The sequence below is a fragment of the Meriones unguiculatus genome, chromosome 8, assembly GCF_030254825.1.
Source record: "Meriones unguiculatus strain TT.TT164.6M chromosome 8, Bangor_MerUng_6.1, whole genome shotgun sequence".
NCBI lineage: Eukaryota > Metazoa > Chordata > Mammalia > Rodentia > Muridae > Meriones > Meriones unguiculatus.
The window spans coordinates 17384354-17405101 of NC_083356.1; the positions used below are offsets into that span (position 1 = coordinate 17384354).

Genomic DNA, 20748 nt, shown 5'->3' on the forward strand with positions numbered 1-20748 from the left:
GCACCATATTGGTCAGGAAGAAGAGATATAGGGAGAAAGGGTGCTTGGAGGGGGTAAGGAGGGAGGGAGAGAGAGAGAGAGAGAGAGAGAGAGAGTTGTACTAACTATCACTCTGGCCCCTCTACCCCCTTTTTAAAATTGTTTGGCTAGTATTTACTCATGCACTCATTTATTTCCTTATTTTTAAATTTAGTGATTTTATTTTGTGTGTGCATGCGTATGTGCCTGAGTGCATGTATGGGCACCGAATGCACGTTCCAGGAACCCTTGAAGGTCAGCGGAGGTATCAGATCCCCTGGAACTGGTATCACAGGCAGTTGAGAGCCACCACATGGGTGCTGGGAACGTAACCCAGGTCTTCTGCAAGAGCAGTGCGCGTTCTTAACCTCAGAGCCATCTCTCCCCGCCGCCACCGCTGCCCTTTTCATCTCCCTGGCCTGCAGACATGGCACCGCTCGCTTTTATAGTGAAGCGGCTCTGCACACGCCTTCACAGACACACCCAGGGGAGAGCTTTACCAGGTTCCGAGGTGCTTCCCGGCCAGATCAAGTGACAGCCAAGACACCCCATTACAGTCTGCACAAATGGCTGAGAACAAGGCTGCTGCCCCGAGGTTGCCCGTCTCCTGGCCAGGATGCCATGCTGAGCAGGTACAGGGGTGAGGAAGAGCGGCTCCGCCTGGCCCTTGTCTTCACAGCCCTGTTGTCCATCCTCCTCCACCCATCTGTCTCACCCACAAGAGGCGGAGCCAGCTCCTACTGTCCCCGGCCCCCACCAAACTGGGGGACTTTCCAAGCATCCCTCTGCGATCTCCTCCACTCTGCCATGAGAGCCCGGCATCATAGCTCTGCTGCGAGAGACGGACTTCTCGGCATCCGCAGCTTCACCTACCCCAGCTCATACCACCCGAGTGACCCTGCGCTGGGTCATCCTATGGCTGGGATAGCGTCACCCAAGGACACCATAAACTTCCCTGTTGCACAGCCAACTCTGTAAGTAATCCTTTCCGAAAGGAGAGAATTGAGTGACACTTCCGGTTTTCATATTTCATCCACCTTTTTCTCAAACATCTTCATATCTACTCGTAACTGTTCAGTCACTCTTCCAATCTTTTTAGAAACGGAATACAGGAAGAAAGCAAAGCAAAACCGGAAAGCCCCATCTGGGAGCAACTCAGGGGAGAACCCAGCGGCAGCCACCGCTCTAAACTTTTTTGCTGACATCTTGAAACAATACATTCATTCTTTTGTAACTTACTGTCCCCTGTATAGCATTAGAAACCAATTTCCCCATTATTTCTAAGCCACGTCTAGGTGTCACTTGTTAGCCTTTTTAGTCTATTTTAATTGTTTTCCTACCAACCATGTTGAGAGCACACTGGTAGCACTCGTTTCTAAACTATGTTTTCTTGGGGTATTTAAGCCTCTACCTCCCTTCCACCATCCCTTTAACTCTGGGTAAGAGAGGGAAGGTTAGTGCGGAGAGGGGTGCAGACCCCTTTACTTCTCCAGGCTGTTTAGGGTCGATGGTTTCTTTTGGGGCTCTATACCAATCTCCTCCAAGCCGCTGCAACAGGAAGTGTCTCTCCAAACTGCCACACCCCTTCTCTTTCTGGGCTCTCATATTTTATCCCTCGGAGTCCTAGACCACGCCTCTCTCCATGTGGCACGAGGCAGGCCGTTACCAGCTGGCAAAGACCACACCCCACAGGAGGCAGTTATCAGCTGTGGACAAACTCAAGCACAAACTAAAATCCCACACTTGGGTTAAAACAAAAACGTATTTAGGTAACATAACTGAGTGTTTAAAGAAACCAAAACTTCCATTACATACCTGTCTATCTTTCTGTTTGTTTTGGCTTTTGAGACGAGTCTCACTGTGTCGCTCTGGCAGGCCTGGAACTCACTGAGGTCCACGCACCTCTGCCTCCCAGGTGCTGGGCTCAGAGGCATGTGCCACCGTGTCTGTCAGTGTCCTTCCTCATCTTTGTAGCTCTCACTTCTCTGCCTCCTGCAGTAGTTGGATGTCCAGCCCAGTATGGAATGGAAGAGGTGAGACTCAGCACCTTTTGCTAATGATAAAGCGTCGATAACATCACCATAAGGACTGTGCTGGTCGGGATTCTTTAAAGGAGGAGAACAGGCAGAATGAATGCATAAAGGGAATCATTATGTTGGTTTACAGGCTGGGTAGTCGCGCAGAGGCTGCCTCACACGGGACGGGCTGGGAACGCAGTAGCTCGGTCAGTGAGGATGGATGCCTCAGCAGTCTCAATTCAGTGCCAAAGGCCTGTGGGACTTCCAGGGAGACGCTAGTGTTCAGTTGGCTGGAAGCACTGAAGAAGCAGAGTTCTGACATCAGCCCTCACCAGCAAGAGGCCAAGGGAGACAGGCAAGAAACATGCTTTCCTGTGGAGATGCTTATATCTGGGGCTCAACCATCAGAAGGTGCCACCCATCCAGGACTGGTCTTTTCAGTTAATCTAATTGCGAGATCCCTCACCTGTATGCCCAGGGGCTTCTCTCAGGGTGATTCTGGATCAGATCAGGTTGATAATCAATAGTATGATAGATATTCTAATCAAACTATTCTCAGTTTGCTTTGGGTTTTGGTTTTATTTTTATTTTTATGTGTGTGTGCTCCCACATGAGTTCAGGATGCTCATGGAGGCCAGAAGAGGGTGTCAGATTCCATGGCTGGAGCTCTAGTTACAAGCTGCCCAGTGTGGTCTCTGGGAACCAAACTTAGTCTTCGGCAAGAGCGTCGATTGCTTTCAGCTGCTGAGCCTTCCTGCCAGGCAGTAGGGTTCTTCCGTTTGTTTGTTTGTTTGTTTGTTTCTAAATCACGATTGTTTTTCTTTTTTTTTTTTCAAGTGCATATCTACCATGCTTTTTAAATTGTGAGTGTCCACTGATTCAGCAAATGTGATTATATTAGTTTTCAAACACTGAACCGAGTTTAAATTCTAGGAACAAAGCCTGCTTGTTCACAGCACTGCCACCCTCCCATACTGCTCCATTTGACGTGCCAAAAGGAAGTGTTCTGTACTGATGTTTCCATGGGTTAAATTTTCCCGTCTTCTTGATGCCTCGGACACAGTTCCATTAAATGAGTCAGAAACATGCCTGTTGTTTCCCCGAAACAGTCTTTTTGTTAGGATGCACTAGCGAAGCCATCTGGAGCAAGAGTTTCGCTTGTGGGATGTTTCCATTTCCCATCTCAATATGCTTAATACACAGGACTGTTGGGATAGTCTATTCTGCTGTCAGGTCCAATATGTAGAGTTATTCAAGGAATTATCACTTAGGCCGACTTTGGCGTAAAATTGCTCATGACATGTTGATGATCATGTTGCTCTCCATGCACGCTAAAGCAATAAACAGTTTTTCTTTTTTTAATTTGTGCTTCCTCTCACCCTGATCTGTTGTCTATCAAGGGGTTCATGAATGCATGTATTTATATGAAGGGCGGACTTTTGGATGTGTTTATATTCTCTATTGTCTGTTACTGATTTATTGGTTGGGTTTGGTTTGGGTACCAGGGATGGGACCCAGGTCAAGCAAAGAGCTCTGCCGCTGAGCTGCACGCCAGCCCCAATTCCTCTTTTCTTTTGCTTTGTTTGAGACAAGGTCTTGTTAGATAGCCCATGCTGACCCAAAGCTCACAATCCTCCTGCCCCAGCCTCCCAAGGGCTAAAAGTGTGTGCCACCACTCCCAGCTTGTGTTGGTCACTTGTTGTTTGTCAAATTGACACCAGGTGCTAGAATAATGGTTCTCAATCTGTGGGTCATAACCCTTTGAGGGTTTTCGCAGGGGTTGCCTAAGACCATCAGGAAGCACAGGTATTTGCATTATGATTCATAACAGCAGCAAAATTACAGTTATGGAGTAGCCACAAAAATAATTTTATGTTTGGGAGTCACCACAACATGAGGAACTGAGTTAAAGGGTCGCAGCATTAGGAAGGTTGAGAACCGCTGTGCTAGAGTCATTTGAAAAAGGGAATCTCAGGCAAGTCTGTGGGAACATTTTCTTGATTAGTGACCGACGTGGGAGCTCAGCGCACAGTGAGCCGTGCCACCCCCGGCCAGGTGGTCCTGGGTTGTATGAGAAAGCAAAGCTGAGAGAGCCGTGAGGAGCAAGGCGGTAAGCAGTGTTCCTCTCTGGCCCCTGCTTCAGTTCCTGCCTTGAGGTTCCTGCCTTTTGACTTCGCTCAATGAGCAACCATTGATTGGGGCATGTAAGCCAAATAAACCCTTTCTTCCAAAGGATGGTTTTGGTCATGGGTTTTGTCAGAGCAATAGAAATGAAGCTAAGGTCCAGCCTTGATGGCTCGTGCCTTTAATCCTAGCATTGGAAGGAAGGAGCAGGCCTATCTCAGTTTGAGGCCAGTCTTTTCTAAATAGTGGGTCCCACGAACAGCCAAGGCTATGCAGTAAGATTCTGTGTCAAAGGGGTGGGGGGTAGAAAGAAGGAAGGAAGGAAGGAAGAAAACTAGGGCATACTTTTTAGCCCAAATTTCTGTGCTTTTTATTTCCTTCCCTTGAATCTTACGGTGCAGCACTAGCCATTGCTTTTAGATCATTTTTTTTTCCTACAAGCATTTAGCTCTCCCTGGAGGTCCTGCTTTAACACTTCATGAATGTTGATATGTTGTGACATTAGCAGTGTCTTTAGATTACTTGGAATGTGGATTCAAATTATTTTCTTGGGAGCTGAGGAGATGGCTCAGTCAGCAAAGTGCTTGCCATATAAGCCAGAGGCCCTGAGCCTGAGCCCCAGAACCCATGGGGGGAAAAAAAGAAAGAAAAAAGAAAAGGCAAGTATTATGGCACTTTCTTGTAACCCTAGTACTAAGGAGGCAAACAGACAGAATTCTGGGGCTTGCTTGGCCAACGAGTCCAGCCTAATTGGCCAGTGAGAAACTCTGTCTCTACCAAAAAAAAAAAAAAAAGTGTAGCTCTATAGGCCAGGCTGGCCTCAAACTCAGAGATCCGCCTGCCTCTGCCTCCTGAGTGCTGGGATCAAAGGAGTGTGCCATTACCGCCCAGCCGAACAAAATCTTTTAAAACAACAACACAGTTAGAAGAGGCTTCTATTCTGACCTCTTTAACACACTGATTTGTGTGTTTCTTTTAAAACATCTTATATACTTGGGTTCTTTCCCCTGGGTATCATTGATCTGGGTCTTATGACCTAGTCTCTGGCCTACATTGGTCGCCGCATCCTGCGTGCTTAGGAGTAACACACACCCCTCAGCCACTGAGTATGACGTTCTGTCAGCATGGCGTGGGTCCAGGAGTTCAGCGCGTTTGTGGTTTCACACTTTTTGTGCCTCCCACCTCCCGTCTCCTTATCCCTCCTTAGGCTGGCAAGTGCTTTACCATCAAGCCATATTCTCTGCAACCCCCATTCACTTTTTTTTTTCCTGGTGTGTATGTGTGCACATGTGTGTGGGCACACGCATGCCAGGGTGCACATGTCGAGGTCAGAAGACGACAAGTGAGAGGCAGTTCCAGGAACTAAGCTTCGAGCACCAGGCTTTCGGGCAGGCTCCTCGCTGAGCCATCGCACGGTACCCGCCATTCAGTTTTTAATAACTACTTCTGTTTGTGTATCATTTGGTGTGTATGAAGCCATTCAGCGGTGAGCTGTTGTGGGCTCACAGAGGTGGCCTTGGGCGATCTTTTCCTGCTGGTCTTGGTGTCACACAGAGGTATGACAGAGCTGACCGGCACAGATGGTCACCAGGAGAATCTGAGATCCAAATCGACACACTCAGGTCAGTTCTGGCCATATTAATCGCAGGACATTCTTCAGTCACCCCACCCCACCCCACCCCGACACACCTCGACTTATCTGCTCTTCTTCCTGATGAAGGACAGGCCGGCAGACCGCTCTGGTCCCTCTCTCCCAGGTCATTCCTAGACACCCGCTGCTCTGATTTGCTGTCTTAGTGTCTGCATCAATCTCAGCTTCAGCCGTCGACGAGTGACTTTTATTTTCCCACTTCCATTTTCCCTCCCTGGTATCTCCCACCATGACAGACCCTGGCATGTGTGTGGGTCTGGCCAGGCAGGTGTCTGTGGTCCACTGTGAATGTCAACCACAAGTTCTGAGCAGCCTGCTGAACCTCCGCAGTCACTGGCAATCTCTGTCAATCCTGCAAAAGCGATTGTTTGGCTAACGCGTCCTGTGTGCCCCGGCGACGGTGACACCCTGGAGTCCTCAGCCAGGCATTGTCGGCATTGTTTTAAGCTGGGACATGTCATGTGCCTCCCGAATGTGATCACGGTAATCACTTTCTTTTGCTGTGGGACCGATCGGGAAATTGCGCGGAGACATGGGAAGGTGACGGGGCCATGCAGCGCTGGGCCGGGATTCTGCAATTACCAATTGTGAAGAGAAACTGTTATCAGAGGAGCTGCGGGAGTCCATCCTGGGGCACCTCTCCAAGTCAGGAAATTTGAAACATATATTTCACAGACACGCATTTCCCCGTAAACCCCGCTGCATAATGCATGAGGCTTGATTTAATGTCGTTGTTAATTCGGGGCTCACAATGGCGAGCCCTTAAGGGAGCCATCATTTTTCTTTCTTTCTTTCTTTCTCCCTGCCAGCACAACTCTGAGACCCGTTGGGGTTATTCAGCATTCTGTGAGCACAGACGCTGTGGAGGGGGATGGTGCAGAGGCACGGTGGTCCTTCCCAAGAGGCTGTGGACAGGATGTGGGGGCCGGCTGCCTCGGGTTCCGTACTGAGCCTTGCCGGGAGCCCACTTTGTTTGAATGTTTGGGGTCAGGGTGGAAGGGCTGTTAGAAGAAAGGAAGGGGAGAGGAGGGTGAGGAGGAGAGACAGGAGGGAAAATAGGAAGAAAAAGAAAGGGAGAAAGATGCAGAGAGAAAGAAAGAATGAATGATAGAGCAGAGAGAGGAAAATAAAGAGGGAGGAAAATAAAAGGAAAAAAAAAGAAATGAAACTAAAGGGAAAGAAGCTCTGTAGGATAACAGGATAAAAAGGAAAAAGAAAAAGAAGCAGCCACAGTCAGTTTCATGAATCCCAGGAGAATTCGTGTGGCCTCAGGTGACCAGGAAAGACAGCATCGACAGTGAGCACATGATAGAGCATGATGGGTAGGAAATGGGACAGCCGACACATGTGACTGGGTGCAGGCTGGACATTAGCTGGAGGCTACTTCAGCTGAGGGTCCCAAAGGCTGCCAGCAGAGATGGCCACCAGGGAGACAAACCTCAGACATGCACCAGTGTCCAAACTTCCCGTGGTGTGACACAATGGTGTCTAGAAGCTCACCCTTAGGAAATGCGTGATTGGGGCTGGAGAGATGGCTCAGCAGTTAAGAGCACTGGCTGGGGGCTGGAGAGATGGCTCAGAGGTTAAGAGCACTGGCTGCTCTTGCAAAGGTCCTGAGTTCAATTCCCAGCAACCACATGGTGGCTCACAACCATCTGTAATCTGGTGACCTCTTCAGGTGCGCAGGTGTACATTCAGGCAGAACAATGTATACATAATAAATAAATAAATATTTTAAAAAAAAGTCCTTTTTAAAAAAAGAGCACTGGCTGCTCTTCCAGAGGACCCGGGTTCAATACCCAGCACCCACATGGCAGCTCACAACTGTCTGTGACTCTTGTTCTCGGGAATCCAATACCCTCACACAGACATACATGTCAAAACACCAATGTCCGTAAAACAAAAATTAATAATAATAAAGAATGGCACAATAGGTTTGGTGGCACATACCTATAATCCCAGCACTCAGGAGGCAAAGGAAAGGCAGATCTCTGTGAGTTTGAGGCCAGCCTGGTCTGCAGAGTCCAGGATAGCCAAGGCTACACAGAGAAACCCTGTCTTGAAAGACAAAAAAAAAGAACCTCACAATTGAGTTACCCCACCTCCCACCCCCCAAATCACTGAGAACCCTCATGTTTGAAGCAAGTTTGCCCTTTTTGGTTGTGCTGTGTCCATAGCTATCATGGGCCGTGCCTGGGCCTCGGGTTCCACATGCTGAGCAACTTTGACACAACCAGGAAACAAACGCCTGCATTACTTGTTCAGTGGCAGATACAAATAAACAAACATCCAGCTTCGGTGAGGATGCAGCGTTCTCTTTGCCCCACGACCAAACAGGAATCAGGCAAAGGAGAACGAAAACTTGTTCTGGCTGACAGTGCCGGGGGTGGGGACACGATTCTATCTCAGGCCTGTTTACCACCACAGAGCTGGAGTTGCCAGAGCTGGAAGGGTGAGTGTGGTATAAGGCCCGCCCGGTCCAGATGGGAAGAGTAATCCAGGAGCCTCTCTGCAGCAACTGCCCTGACAATTCTTGGGCCCCCTTTCCGAAAGTTCCCATGTCCCTTCAGTTTCCCATCTTGGGGTGTCTCTAGCCAGTCAGGGGATTCGGAGACGTGACAGGTATGGTGAGGCCCGGGGAGTGCCCGCCTGCGTGAACCCCTTGGTGACAGGGTGAGCCGGCTGCGTTTTCACAGTGTCCTGGCTGTGCTCCCCAGGGCTCTCCTGGGCACTGAAGACTTTGTCGTAATACTCGATCAGCAGCTCCGTGAACAGGTTCAGAGGTACCAGGGCGCTCAGAGAAGCCACCCCCTGAGATGGCCAGATCAAGTTCAGCCCAAACACGCAGGCTAGGTTGTAGCTGTTCATCTTGTTCGCGATGCTCTCCCGGGACACCTGGAAGAGGACACGAGGAAAACCAAGACGTGAACCCCTGTGAACCCCTGTGAACCCCTGGGCCTCAGCAGCCTGGATTCCCGTCCTCACCTCCGAGGGAGACTGGTGTGGTAGAGAGAGCTCTGCATGATTCCGGCCTCACCCCTGAGGGCCCAGTGAAAGACCACATCTCAGAAACCAATGGAGCCAGTGAGATGGCTCAGTGTGTAATGGTAACTTCTGCAGTCTGAGTTCACTCTCTGGGACCCACGTGGTGGCCCAAGGGGACCTGCTCGCTGAACACTGCCTTCTGACCTCACGTGCACATGCATATACACACTCACAAATGATAAACAAACAGAGTTTTGGAATGGAGGCCTCAGCCAGTGTCAAAATCTAGCATAGCCACTTCTCCACTTGAGGCCTGTTTCTCAGTTTTCCCATGCATGAAAGGTTCTGGCCTTGACGCTGTGGGGACCCTCTGACTCCACAGTCTGGGATAATCTGAGCGCCCCATCAACTCCCTTCCGCTTTGAAAGACTGGGTTTGGTGGGGGAGTGCACCCAGTGTTGCAGATCTAAGGCAGATACCCTCTGGCTCTGGTGTGATATGGTTGGTGAACCGAGCTCAGGCTCCTGGGTACAGTGGCAAGGCTAAAGTGCTTTCAGTGTTGGGGGCTCCCATCCTCCTGACTGGCACAGCCACCTGGATAAGTAGGAGCCATTACTTCCCACTTTGCAGATGAGGAAACTGAGCATAGAAGGCAAAGAAGAGACCTGAGCCCTTGTGTGGGAGAGACACAATAAAGACCCGTTCACACCAGTGCCGGAGGCGGAAGCCTGAGGAGTGTGTTCTCCAGTAAGAGGGTCTGAGAGCATCCTTGCTTGGCTGAGAACTAACCAGGCAACAGCAAGAGACAGAACTGCTTGCTGTGAGTGTGGGGTAGGCAGGTGGAGAGATGGCTCAGAGGCTAAAGTACTTGCTATAGGACTTGGGTTCAATTTCCTGTACCCACAAAAAAAGAAAAAAGTGTGATGCTGGGGGAGAAGGGGTGCTTAAGAGGCAGAGGCAGGTGAATCTGAGTTTGAGGCCAGCCTGGTCTACAGAGTGAGTTCTAGGACAGCCAGGGCCACACAGAGAAACCCTGTCTTAGAGAAGAAAAGAAAGAAAGAAAGAAAGAAAGAAAGAAAGAAAGAAAGAAAGAAAGAAAGAAAGAAAGAAAAAAAGAAAGAAAGAAAGAAAGAGAAAGGAAGGAAGGAAGGAAGGAAGGAAGGAAGGAAGGGAGAGAGAGAGAGAGAAAGAAAGAAAGGAAGGAAGAAAGAAAGAAAGAGAAAGGAAGGAAGGAAGGAAGGGAGAGAGAGAGAGAGAGAGAAAGGAAGGAAGGAAGAAAGAAAGAAAGAAAGAAAGAAAGAAAGAAAGAAAGAAAGAAAGAAAGAGAAAGGAAGGAAGGAAGGAAGGGAGAGAGAGAGAGAAAGAAAGAAAGGAAGGAAGAAAGAAAGAAAGAAAGAAAGAAGGAAAAGAAAGGAGGGAGGGAAAGAAAAGAAGACAGAAGGGAAGGAGAGAGAGAAAGAAAGGAGGGAGGGAGGGAGAGAGAAAGAAAGACGGAAGGAAGAGAGGAAAGAAAGAAAGAAAGAGAAAGGAAGGAAGGGAGAGAGAGAGAAAGAAAGGAAGGAAGGAAGAAAGAAAGAAAAGAAAGGAGGGAGGGAAAGAAAGGAAGACAGAAGGGAAGGAGAGAGAGAGAAAGAAAGAAAGTAAGAAAGAAAGAAAGAAAGAAAGAAAGAAAGAAAGAAAGAAAGAAAGAAGGGAGGGAGGGAGGGAGAGAGAAAGAAAGACAGAAGGAAGAGAGGAAAGAAAGAAAGGGAAGGGAAGGAAAGAAAGAGAGAGAAAGAGAAAATTGAGTGTGGTGGTACATGCCTATTTGGGCACTGGGGTACAGGAGTATAAAGACAGGGCAGGTCCCTGTAGCTCACTGCTCACTGGCCAGCCAATAAACACTGGCTGAATAAATGAGCTCCAGGTTTAGTAAGTCTTTGTCTTCAAAAATGAGAGTGACTGAGGAAGTCCTCGAACATTGACCTTCGTCCTTCACATACACATTCCCATATATATATATATGCATACACAAACGCATGAACATGTACACACATATATACCGCACACACGAAGCCAAAAATATGACATCACATGACAGACCGCCCCTATGTCCCTCCTGGCTCCCATCCGGGGGCATTGCAACAGATTTTCAGGCATCTTAGAGGCTGGGTCTTGAGCGAAGTCCTTTGGTGGTTAAAGAGTGGAGTGGCTGTGACTTTGGACCTGGGGCAAACAGGATCCGTCTATTCGGGGACTGCTGATAAGAGGTCCCTGGAGCTAGTCTTGGGGCTAGCCTTCCTCCTGGGAAGCAGCTAGCCCTCACTTACCTCATGCAAGAAGCCCATGAGATAGCGGAGGACAGCATAGTTGTGTTCTGGGAGGCCCTGCAGGATCAGGCGACAATGGGTCACGCGCAGGCTGCTCTCCACACCTGTAATAGCATGAGGCTGCTGGCCCGGGGGAACACAGTCCCCCACTACTTTTGCCAAGCTCCTCCCTCCTCTGGGTGATGGTTACAGAAACTGCTCACCTGCCGGGAACAGGGCAGGGAATCACTCTGCAGACAGGAAAAGGCTAGACCAGGGCCGGGTAAGCTGTACACAGGTGGCAGTCCACATCTGGCCCAGCGCGTTTCTTTTGTTTCTTCCCTCTACCGCCCAAATGCTGGCATCAGAAGCATCCGCCACCATGCCAGAGCTCAGCAATACTTTACAACTATGGCTGTGTGTTGACACATTGGCCGAGGGCTTTCTGGGGCTTATAGGGATGGAGCCAGTAGCTGCTTCGGAGACTGTTCTGCTGGGGAAGGCTAGTGCTTTACTCCCCGTCTTTAAGATAAACGCATCTGCCTACGATTCTCGGTACATGGACCACCGCACTGTGTCGTTCTTGGGAAAAGCCCCATGGCCAGGGGAGGGGGTAGGGACGGTGTAACTCTTTCACACATAGACCCTCGGTTCCTTTAGCCCCACTCCATTTGAGCTTTGTTTAGTTTTGAGAAAGGATCACTTATGCTCCAGGCTGGCCTCAAACCTGCTATGTAGCTGAGGATATACCCTTGAACTCCTAAGCCTCCTGCCTCCACTTCCCAACTGCTGGAATTACAAGTGAATGCCTCTATACCTGGTTTATACTGGGGCACAGAGCCCATGGTTGCTAGGCAACCACTCTACCAACCAGTCCATGCCCTCAGACCCTCATGATAGCCTTGGAGTTAAAAACTAAGTTGAATGTGGCTGCAGAGGCCTGCAATCCCAGCATTTGGAGGCTGAGACAGGAGGATTGCAAGTTCAGGGTCAGCCTGGGCTACATGGTGAGACCATTTCTGAAAGAAAATTTGTAAAAGAGACAGTAGGTGGCTCAGTGGTTCCAGCAGAAACACCTTAAAAAAATCACCATGAGAAAGTACTCACACGGCTCCCTGAATGCAGGTGCACCCATAGGCATACACTCAAACCTGTCCCTGAACCCCCCAGCCTCTGACACACTACTGTCCTCCCACTACACCTGTGTACTGACCGGGAGACCCTGGAATTGTACAGGTGTGTAACTGTGACACAGGATTCTGGTCTATAAACAGCTTGAAGGCTTGCTCATACAAATCACCGTCTTAGAGAACCGAGCTGTGGCTGCTTCGTAACCTCAATGGACAAGGAGTTGCCTTGAAGTCGACATTTCCAGGGACACATCCGGGCTGTGATGACACAGTGTCAGGCCCCTCTTCTGAGGCTGGTGACCACGGAGAGGACATAGGGGGGACGTGAACCACCTTGGCTAACGTGTTGGTTCCTTTTAACCCTTCCCTGGGAAGCAGGCAGAGAGCAGCCGAATATTGTCTCTGGAGACTTCCAGGAAGGGCCTGCACACTTCACTTGAAGAAGAAATGCAGCCACCTGGGTAGGGCTACCAGGCAAGCTAGGGTTGCTCTCCTCCACCCCAAGCACGGCATGGCCTGTTGGACATCAGCAGAAGCCTATACCCTCATTGAATAAAGGGGTAGTTTCCCTCTGCTGACCTACAGGGCTGGACAGTAATGGACCAAGATCAGATGGATGCTGCCTTAGGCAAGGCCAACGCTGACCTGGGTCAGTAGGCAGGGATGCCCTGAGGCCACGGTCCAAGGGGATACGTACTGGTGATCCCCAGAATCTGCTCGTAGGCTTGGAAGGTCAGCAGCGGCTGGGGCAGCTCTCGCAGAAATGTCTTCAGGATCACGGCTGGGACATGCATGTCCCCATAGTCATCAAAGTTTACCGGCTTCCCTGGACACAGGACGTGATACGACTGAGCACCTTGCCCAGACCACGGCTTGGGAAATTAAGGGGGAGGTGGTGGGGTCACAGCCATGTGTCCTGGGGATACCTCTGTCCCCTCCTGGGTATGGGGGTGCTTTTCCCTACCAGCTTCCCTCTCATTGCATTCCTCTTTTAGGGTGTCCACAGAGCCAGCTGTGGTTCCCTTAGGGTAAGGTTTTGAGCTTCAAGGAAAGGGCCATAGCTCTGGGGCTGCACACGGAAAGCCCTGGACGACGTGGGCCTACTTTGATGAGTGAGAGCAGGGGTGGAGGGGGGCTCAAGCAGGAATAGAGGGCAACTGTCCCCAGGAACAAGACAGCCGCTTGCTTAGTGTTATTTTGGCTCAGATGCCAGTTCTCCGCTTGCAGAGTGGGGGCTGTCTGTGGAGAGCAGTGACATGATGTCCCTACTTTGCACACGTGTTAGTTTGAACCATGTGGCTACCTGGTACCAATAGAGAAGGCACATAGGCAATGAGGGCTGGGGCAGCACCTTGCCCAGCAGGCTGGTGTCAGGAGCCAGGACCTCTCTGCTCTATAGTGGTTAGGGTTCCTGGGCAGACCTGTTTCTGGGATTAAGTGGGGTATGGAGTTACACTAAGGACAGGGGGTGGAGGGAGGGGTCTAGGGCATCACCTTGATCATACAGCCGTTGTATCTGGCGGACAGTCTGGGCACTTGCTGATCTCCGGAACAGGCCCTCAGTGCGAAGCCCTACAAGAAGAGACCGGACATCTAAGATCCCAGCACTGCAGGCTTCCCATGATTCTGTGACTTCCCTCTCTGCGGCATCCACCTCCTTCGGCCTCAGGTCAGGCTTTTCTAGTTGCCTGAACAGCCCACCTCTAGTCCCTCCCTTTCTCCCTAAAAGAAAGGAGTGAAGAAACACACAGGTCGCCTCCAGTTGCAAGAGAAAGTTGCCCCTCCCTCCTAGCAGCTATGTGACTCTAGAGAAAATGCTCAGCCTTTCTTCTTCTATCCAACATCACCAGTTGGCTACCTCCCCGCCAGGCCCCTGCTGGCTTCACAGCCAGGAGAAGAAGTCAAGCCCAAAGATAGCAGCCCAGGGCACATGGGGACATCGGGCAGCAGCCTGGAGGCTGAAGTCCTTCTAGGCTCTCATGCTGCTCCCCCCTAGCTTTCCCACAGACCCACACTCATGCACACATGCCCCAGGTGGCCACAGGGTCTTTGCACCTGCAATGCTTCTTTCTGCCTTCCAGCCACAATCTCAGAAAGCTGTGGGGCCTCAGCCTTCCAAGCCACAGGGCACACCCACCCATGGGCCATGGAGCCCGCAGACCCAGGTTCAATCTGGTCAATAAACCCATTGCTCACAGTGAGGCACATACCTGTGGCCAGTCTTTGCTACTTTGTAGGTTCTTCTTTTTCCCACCCTTTATCCCCCCAGTTTCAATTCCTACCACTAAACAGGAAAAAAGGAGAGAGAGAGATACAGATCCATGAATCTAATTTCTTTCTTTTGTTTCTTCTTTGAGCACGACTACTAACGAACCACAACCAAACCCCTGAATGACCACCTCTTGGGGCTCTAGCATTTCTACACCCTCTGAAAAATTCCCAGAATTCCAAACATCACACAATCACAGAAACTATCTGCAGCTGGCAAAACCACGCTTCTGCTAGAGCACGAGGCAAATCATAGTCAGCTGCTGTGGACAGCCCGATACATCCCTACATCCCTGCACCTGGGATTAAAACAAGAGCACGCTCTTATCTGCACTTTGTAAAGAAACCAAAATTCCAGAATTCTCGCTCTACATAGCCAACAACAGCATGAATCAGGCGTTGTTATTAACCCCGCCAGACAGACTAGGGAATGGAGACCCAGGAAAGGCAAGCAACTGGCTCAAGGTCACACAGCCAGCACATGAGACACATGTGAGACACGTCATGCATGCTTCCACACACAAAACACGAACACACACAGGCTCACACGTACGTACACACAAACACATGGGCATAATACTCACATGCATATATGCAAACACACACACACACACACGAGGTATTACAGTGAGACCATCTGAGGCCACACCAGGGACCACTGTGCCTGCACACCACTGCTTGCTCAGGTCACAGCTCCAGTGGCCTCTGACCTGTGGAATGTTCGGGAGCTGAAGCGAAGCCCCTGTGGAAAAGCACTCTTACATGTCCCAGCTCCAGCCAGCAACTTACCTTTCTCTCTCAGGTACGTCACCGTCCACCGCAGCACGGGGGGGATGAGTTCCCCTTGATTCTTGTCTTTGAGGCTGAGGGAGAAGAAAGTATTGCCTTACTCATTCCAGGCCTTGATGGCAGGCACAGCCAGGGGAAGGCTCTTGAATTCCCTATTCCAGAGACACGGCCTTAGCCTCCATGAAGCAACCATGAGAGTCCAAACATTTGGAAGGACAGCACAGTGCCAGACTCCACCCAGAATACGGTGTGGGAAATGCTGGGGACTGAAGGCTTCCCCATGGGGCTACTTCAAGGTGAGGGTTTTGAGGGATGAGGAGGAGCTTACCAGGAGGAAAGAGAAAAAAAGCATTACAGACAAGAGGTACAGACAGAGGCACAGAAAAAGTCTAACTGTGAGTGTGGACCCAGGAGACTAGACTGGGTGCCCTTTCAATTTTAAAAATTTAAATTTAAAAAGTACTTGCTCATTCAATTTAAAAAAAGTACTGGCTGGGCATGGTGGCACACACCTTGAAGCCCAGCACTTGGGAGGCAGAGGCAGGTGGATCCTGGTCTCCATAGTGAGTCCCAGGACAGCCAAGACTGCAGGGAGAGACCCTGCCTCAAAAATAAATAAATAAACAGGACACAAGGACATGGCAAAACCACGGTGCCTGAGACACAGTAATGGCAGATAGCCGCAAGCTCTCATGCAGATTCCGAGGCCCTGGCATCTAGCACTGGCTGGGGATCATGGTGGAGGGAGCTATGCAGTCTTGGGAAAGGGTCTCTGTGTCACTTCACTCGCAGAGGAGTTGCTTTTTTTGTGGACTGGCCATGGGCTGGCCCATACCACCTGCTGTGCGATATAAGAAGACACAATACACATGTTTTTTGGGGGGTTTTTTTTGTTTGTTTGTTTTTGTTTTTGTAAGATGTCCTGACTGGGCCATACCTGTTTCAGTCCCCTGCCGGGAGAACAGATGTCCCAGGTGGAGGCCACTCCCTTGGTGTGAGTGTCAGAAATGACAAGATACATAAAGTGAGTTGAACCCCAGTTGCTCTGCACACTTCATGGAACCCAGGAAAGAACGCCTGTTGCCGTACCGTGCTGAGAGGGAGATTATTTGTTACATGGCATCAACAAGAACTGACTGAGACACAGAAAAAAAAAAAAGGCCCGCTGCTGTAACATGCTGAGGTGGAGACGGCTTGTTACACAGCATTGCCTGTGACAGCTGAGTGAGGCGAGGCCCACAACTGCAGCGAAGGGACCTCAGGGTCTCTTGAAGAGAAAGGTGGATTAGGACACTGGGATCCAAGAACAGGTATAAATACAGAAAGCATCCATTCTGTTCTATGAGGCTGAGATGAATGTTTTAGGCTGACTGGGACGTGGATGGAAAAACCGAGGCACAGATTGGTCACATGACTTGCTCAGTTGAGTGCAGAGATTTGAACCCAGGCAGGCTCCAGGACCTCACCTCTTCACCCTGTTCATGCTGTCACTTGCAGTGTCAAGGTCACCACGTACGTGTGAGCTGGATACGAGCTCAGTAACAACCCACTCGGAGTGTAAATCCAGACAGAGGCAGAGGGCAGAGAGGAGGAGTATTGTAGCAACCATGGCTCTGCCAGCCAAACCCAGCACTCACCTACCTCCCTGAGGCCCTATCACAGGACCAATGGCCCCTACACATCCTGACTCCATGAGTGGTTTGGTTCCTCAGAGATCTTTCTCTCTGCTAAAGCCCTGAACAGTCACGGGGTAGCCGCGGCGAGGCCCAGGAATGGGTGGGCCCTTCACAGCCTGTCCCATGTCAGCTCCCTATTTGCCAGCTTTCAGGGAGGAGATGTCCCGAGGGAGGGAGGAACAGGGCAGCAGGAGCTGTAACACTGCTTTCTAGGGAGCCGGATGTCCCATGGCACCTTCCCCAGAGCCGTGCTCTTGCCAGCCCAGTCCCTTAGCTTCCTTGGCCTCAGTCTCCCTCATTGTGGACAGTGAGGGTGTTGGCAGCACCTCTCCAGGGTCTGGGGCATGTAAGGGCATTGTTAAATAGGAAGGCAATGATGCTGGTGGCAGAGATCATTCTCACACCAGGACTTTGCTGGGCACCACGCTGCACTTTGCTATACAAGCAGATCTTGGGACAGGCAGAACCTTCGGGACCATCCAACACTACCTCCTCCAGTGTTGAGAAAACCCAGGGCCACAGAGGGAGAGATTTTTCCCAAAAATCTTGGGTCCACTAGCCTGCAGACCTAAGGACCTACCTCTACCTGTCAGAGCCTACAGCAACCGGGGACCTGACCAGAAATCATTGCTATCTGCAGGATACCCCCAGTTCTGAGTCTCTGCCAGCAAGTACTCCACAGTCCCAAGTCTCCCCTCCAGCCTCTCCTGCTGGCCCAAAGAGAGGTTTGCCCCATGGACTCGCAAAGTCAGTGCTGAGAATAACAATTATCCCATGCAGGAGAACAGATGGACCCCACTCATGTCCCGCCTGGGCGAGTGTGCCCAGGGCAATGGGGGAATGTTATACCATGTCCCTCCTGAGAACCCCAATGGCAAGGGGCAGGGGCAGGTCTCTGTAAAGATGCTTGGGGCACATTAAACCCATCCCCTGTGCTGAGGTTCCGAGGGGCATTCCCAGAAGCAGCCTAGAAGACAGAGCAACGTTCAGCCATCTGCCCAGAAGGCACTGGGGCAGCTCTGCTCATAAGCCCTGCCTGTCCCCTGGGAGAAGGGCTTGGCATCAGCCGGAGCAGGCTTTTTTCCTACTTTTGCATGCATTGCATGTGGTGAATGCACAAACAGGGGAGTGGGGTGGGGTGAGGAGGGGGATGGCACTGCAGTAAAGCTGGTTGGCCGGTCGCAGGCAGTGTGAGTACTTAGTCTGTCCCAGGGCACTGGCTTTTCCAGCCCTCCAGGACAGTCATTGTCTCCCGAGCCTCTCTGACCTCTGAGATGGTGGTTCAATCCCCAAGATGGGAGGAATGGCCACAGCTCCCGCCACCACAGAGCCCCCTGGCCATAGGGTCAGCCAGGGAGGTCCTGGATGCCAAGGCAGCTAGATAATGCCAAAGGATTGGTGGTGGCTGGCTGTGCATTACGTGCCTTTGGGCGTCTGCTAGTGGCAACATTTCATCCCTATGTTTATAGAGGACAAACTGAAGCTCAGAGAGGCGAATCATTGTATTTGAAGTCACACTGCCTAGTGTGGGCTACAGCCAGGGATGAAATCAGGCTAAGAGATGGCTCAGCAGTTAAAAGTGCATACTAGCCTACCCAGAGGACCAGAGTTCGGTTCCCAACACCCACACTGAGTGCTCATAGCTGCTTGTAACTCCAACTCCAGGAGACCTGTCGCCCTTTTCTAAGCTCCAAGGGTACTACAAACTCAAACACATGAATACATAATGTATATATTATATGCTATAGCATATAATACAAATACACACATACACACACACACTTGAAAGCATCAAGGCAACCTATGAAACAGGAGATTATATTTGTAAGCCGTATCTTCTAACAATCCAGAATGGGGGCTGAGAAGATGGCTCAGTGGTTAAGAACGCTGGCTGCTCTTCCAGAACATCTGTCTGGGTTTGATTCCTGGCACCCACATGGTGGCTCACAACCATCTCCAACTGTCAGATCAGTTCTGAGTGATCTGACACTTTCTTGTGTCCTCCACAGGCTCCAGGCATACATGTGGTACATAGACATACATGCAGGCAAAACACCATATATATGAAAAAACTGTATTTAGACTATATTCTGTCTATCTATCTGTCTGTCTGTCTATCTATCTATCTATCTATCTATCTATCTATCTATCTATCTATCTATCTATCTATCTATCTATCATCTATTATGTAGATGAGCATTTTGCCTACACGAGTATCTGGGCATCATGTGTGCAGTGCCTGTGGAGACCAGAAGAGGGCGCTAAAGCTCCTGGAACTGGAGTTACAGACAGTTGTGAGCTGTCGTGTGGGCCCTAGGTACTGAACCTGGGTCTTCTGGGAGAGCAGTCAGTGCTCTTAACCACTGAGCCATCTTTCCAGACCCTTAGAGGTTTATTTAGTTATTTATTATTTTTATACAGCATTCTGCCTGTATGTGTGCCTGCAGGCCAGAAGAGGGCACCAGATCACATTCTAGATGGTTGTGAGCCACCGTATGGTTGCTGAGAATTAAACTCAGGACCTTTGGAAGAGCGGCCAGTGTTCTTAACCTCTGAGCCATGTCTCCAGACCCTAGAATATATAAATATATGCCTTTATACAAATTTAAAAAGACAAAAAGTCAAAGGACTTTTTGATGTAAGAAGGGATGCAAACAGCCAACTATATAAAAGATATTTAGAATCACTAGCTATAAGAACGAAATCAGAGCCTCAGCAATTTTCCCTCCATTCCCACTAGAATGGTTACAGTAAAGAACAACAATGATGAGTGTTGGCAGCCTCATGTAGGGGCTGGAACCCAGCCCCTGGCGGGGATGGGAACTATTGGGGCCACCTTAGAAAATGGCCCTGTGGGTCCTCATGGAAAGTGTCAACCTGTGGATTAGCGGCTTTTCTCATCGCTGTGACACCGTTCCTAAAAAAGAGACAGTAAACAAAGGGAGGGTTTCTTGGGGCTCATGGTTTGAGGAGACGCAGTCTATTATGGTGGAGAGACATGACCCCAGGACCAGCTCATGGTGCCAGTGGGAGCCCACAGCTGCTTTCTCACACCACCAGGGATCAGGGGACAATGGGGACCAGAAGTCGGGCTGGACTATAAACCTCAAGTCCTCCCCCTAGCCACCAGTTTCCTCCAGCAAGGCTCCAGCCCTGAGGATTCCCACAACTTCCCCCAACAGCACCAACAGCCAGGGTGGGGGTGGGGTGCATGTCTCAGTAAAGCCGGAACACTGTGCAACCCAGTGATGCAACCCAGCTATGGCTCCTAGCTGCAGACCCAAGAGAACAAAAACCCAAACTCACAATCTCGGACGTGAATTTTCAGACTGCCACTAAGCATCATGATGCAAAGGTGGAAACAACCAAGACGTCCAGTAATCGCCGGAGACCGAATGGACTCTGGTACGGCTGTGCTATAAATGCTTCCGGCCACACCCCCTATGGACCTCGAAGATGACACCGGGCGGAAGAATACAGCTAAGAGTGGCCACGCGTGCTGTGGCTCCATTTACATGGAATGTCTAAGACTCTGGAGATGGTAAGCGGGCTCATGACTATGTGCGGCTTGTGAGGCAGGAAAGGCAATAGACATGGATGAGAAGGCTTCCTGGAGGAGGGGTTGGTGAAGGGCGCGTGTATATTCTGCATGCTCTGTGGCAAGGCCCATGGTTGCAAGGCTCTTGAACAGGGTTAGTGAGGAAGGCAGCAGCTCATCTCTAGACATAGAAACTGGGACATGTAAAGTCAATCAGCTCGGACTTCCCCAACTTGGAAAGCCTGGCCCACCTCGTCCTCTTT

General features: G+C 50.3%; 1 protein-coding gene across 4 annotated transcripts in view; it reads right to left on the reverse strand.

The window, feature by feature from the left end:
- Nucleotides 1–7746: 7746 nt before the first annotated feature.
- The window catches only part of Arhgap8 (Rho GTPase activating protein 8), a 43854-nt gene continuing 30852 nt past the window's right edge, over nucleotides 7747–20748 (reverse strand). For 2 of the 4 annotated variants that reach the window (XM_021630853.2, XM_021630854.2), the window contains exons 8-12: nucleotides 15272–15345; nucleotides 13709–13786; nucleotides 12912–13040; nucleotides 11106–11209; nucleotides 7747–8706 (exon numbers count right to left, since the gene is read on the reverse strand). In XM_021630853.2, the coding sequence (XP_021486528.1) occupies nucleotides 8410–8706; nucleotides 11106–11209; nucleotides 12912–13040; nucleotides 13709–13786; nucleotides 15272–15345 (682 nt within the window). In that variant the 3' untranslated portion in view covers nucleotides 7747–8409. Of the gene's footprint in view, nucleotides 8707–11105; nucleotides 12508–12911; nucleotides 13041–13708; nucleotides 13787–15271; nucleotides 15346–20748 lie in introns of all 4 variants that reach the window. The other 2 variants (XM_060388904.1, XR_009593618.1) reach the window with 2 other exon arrangements.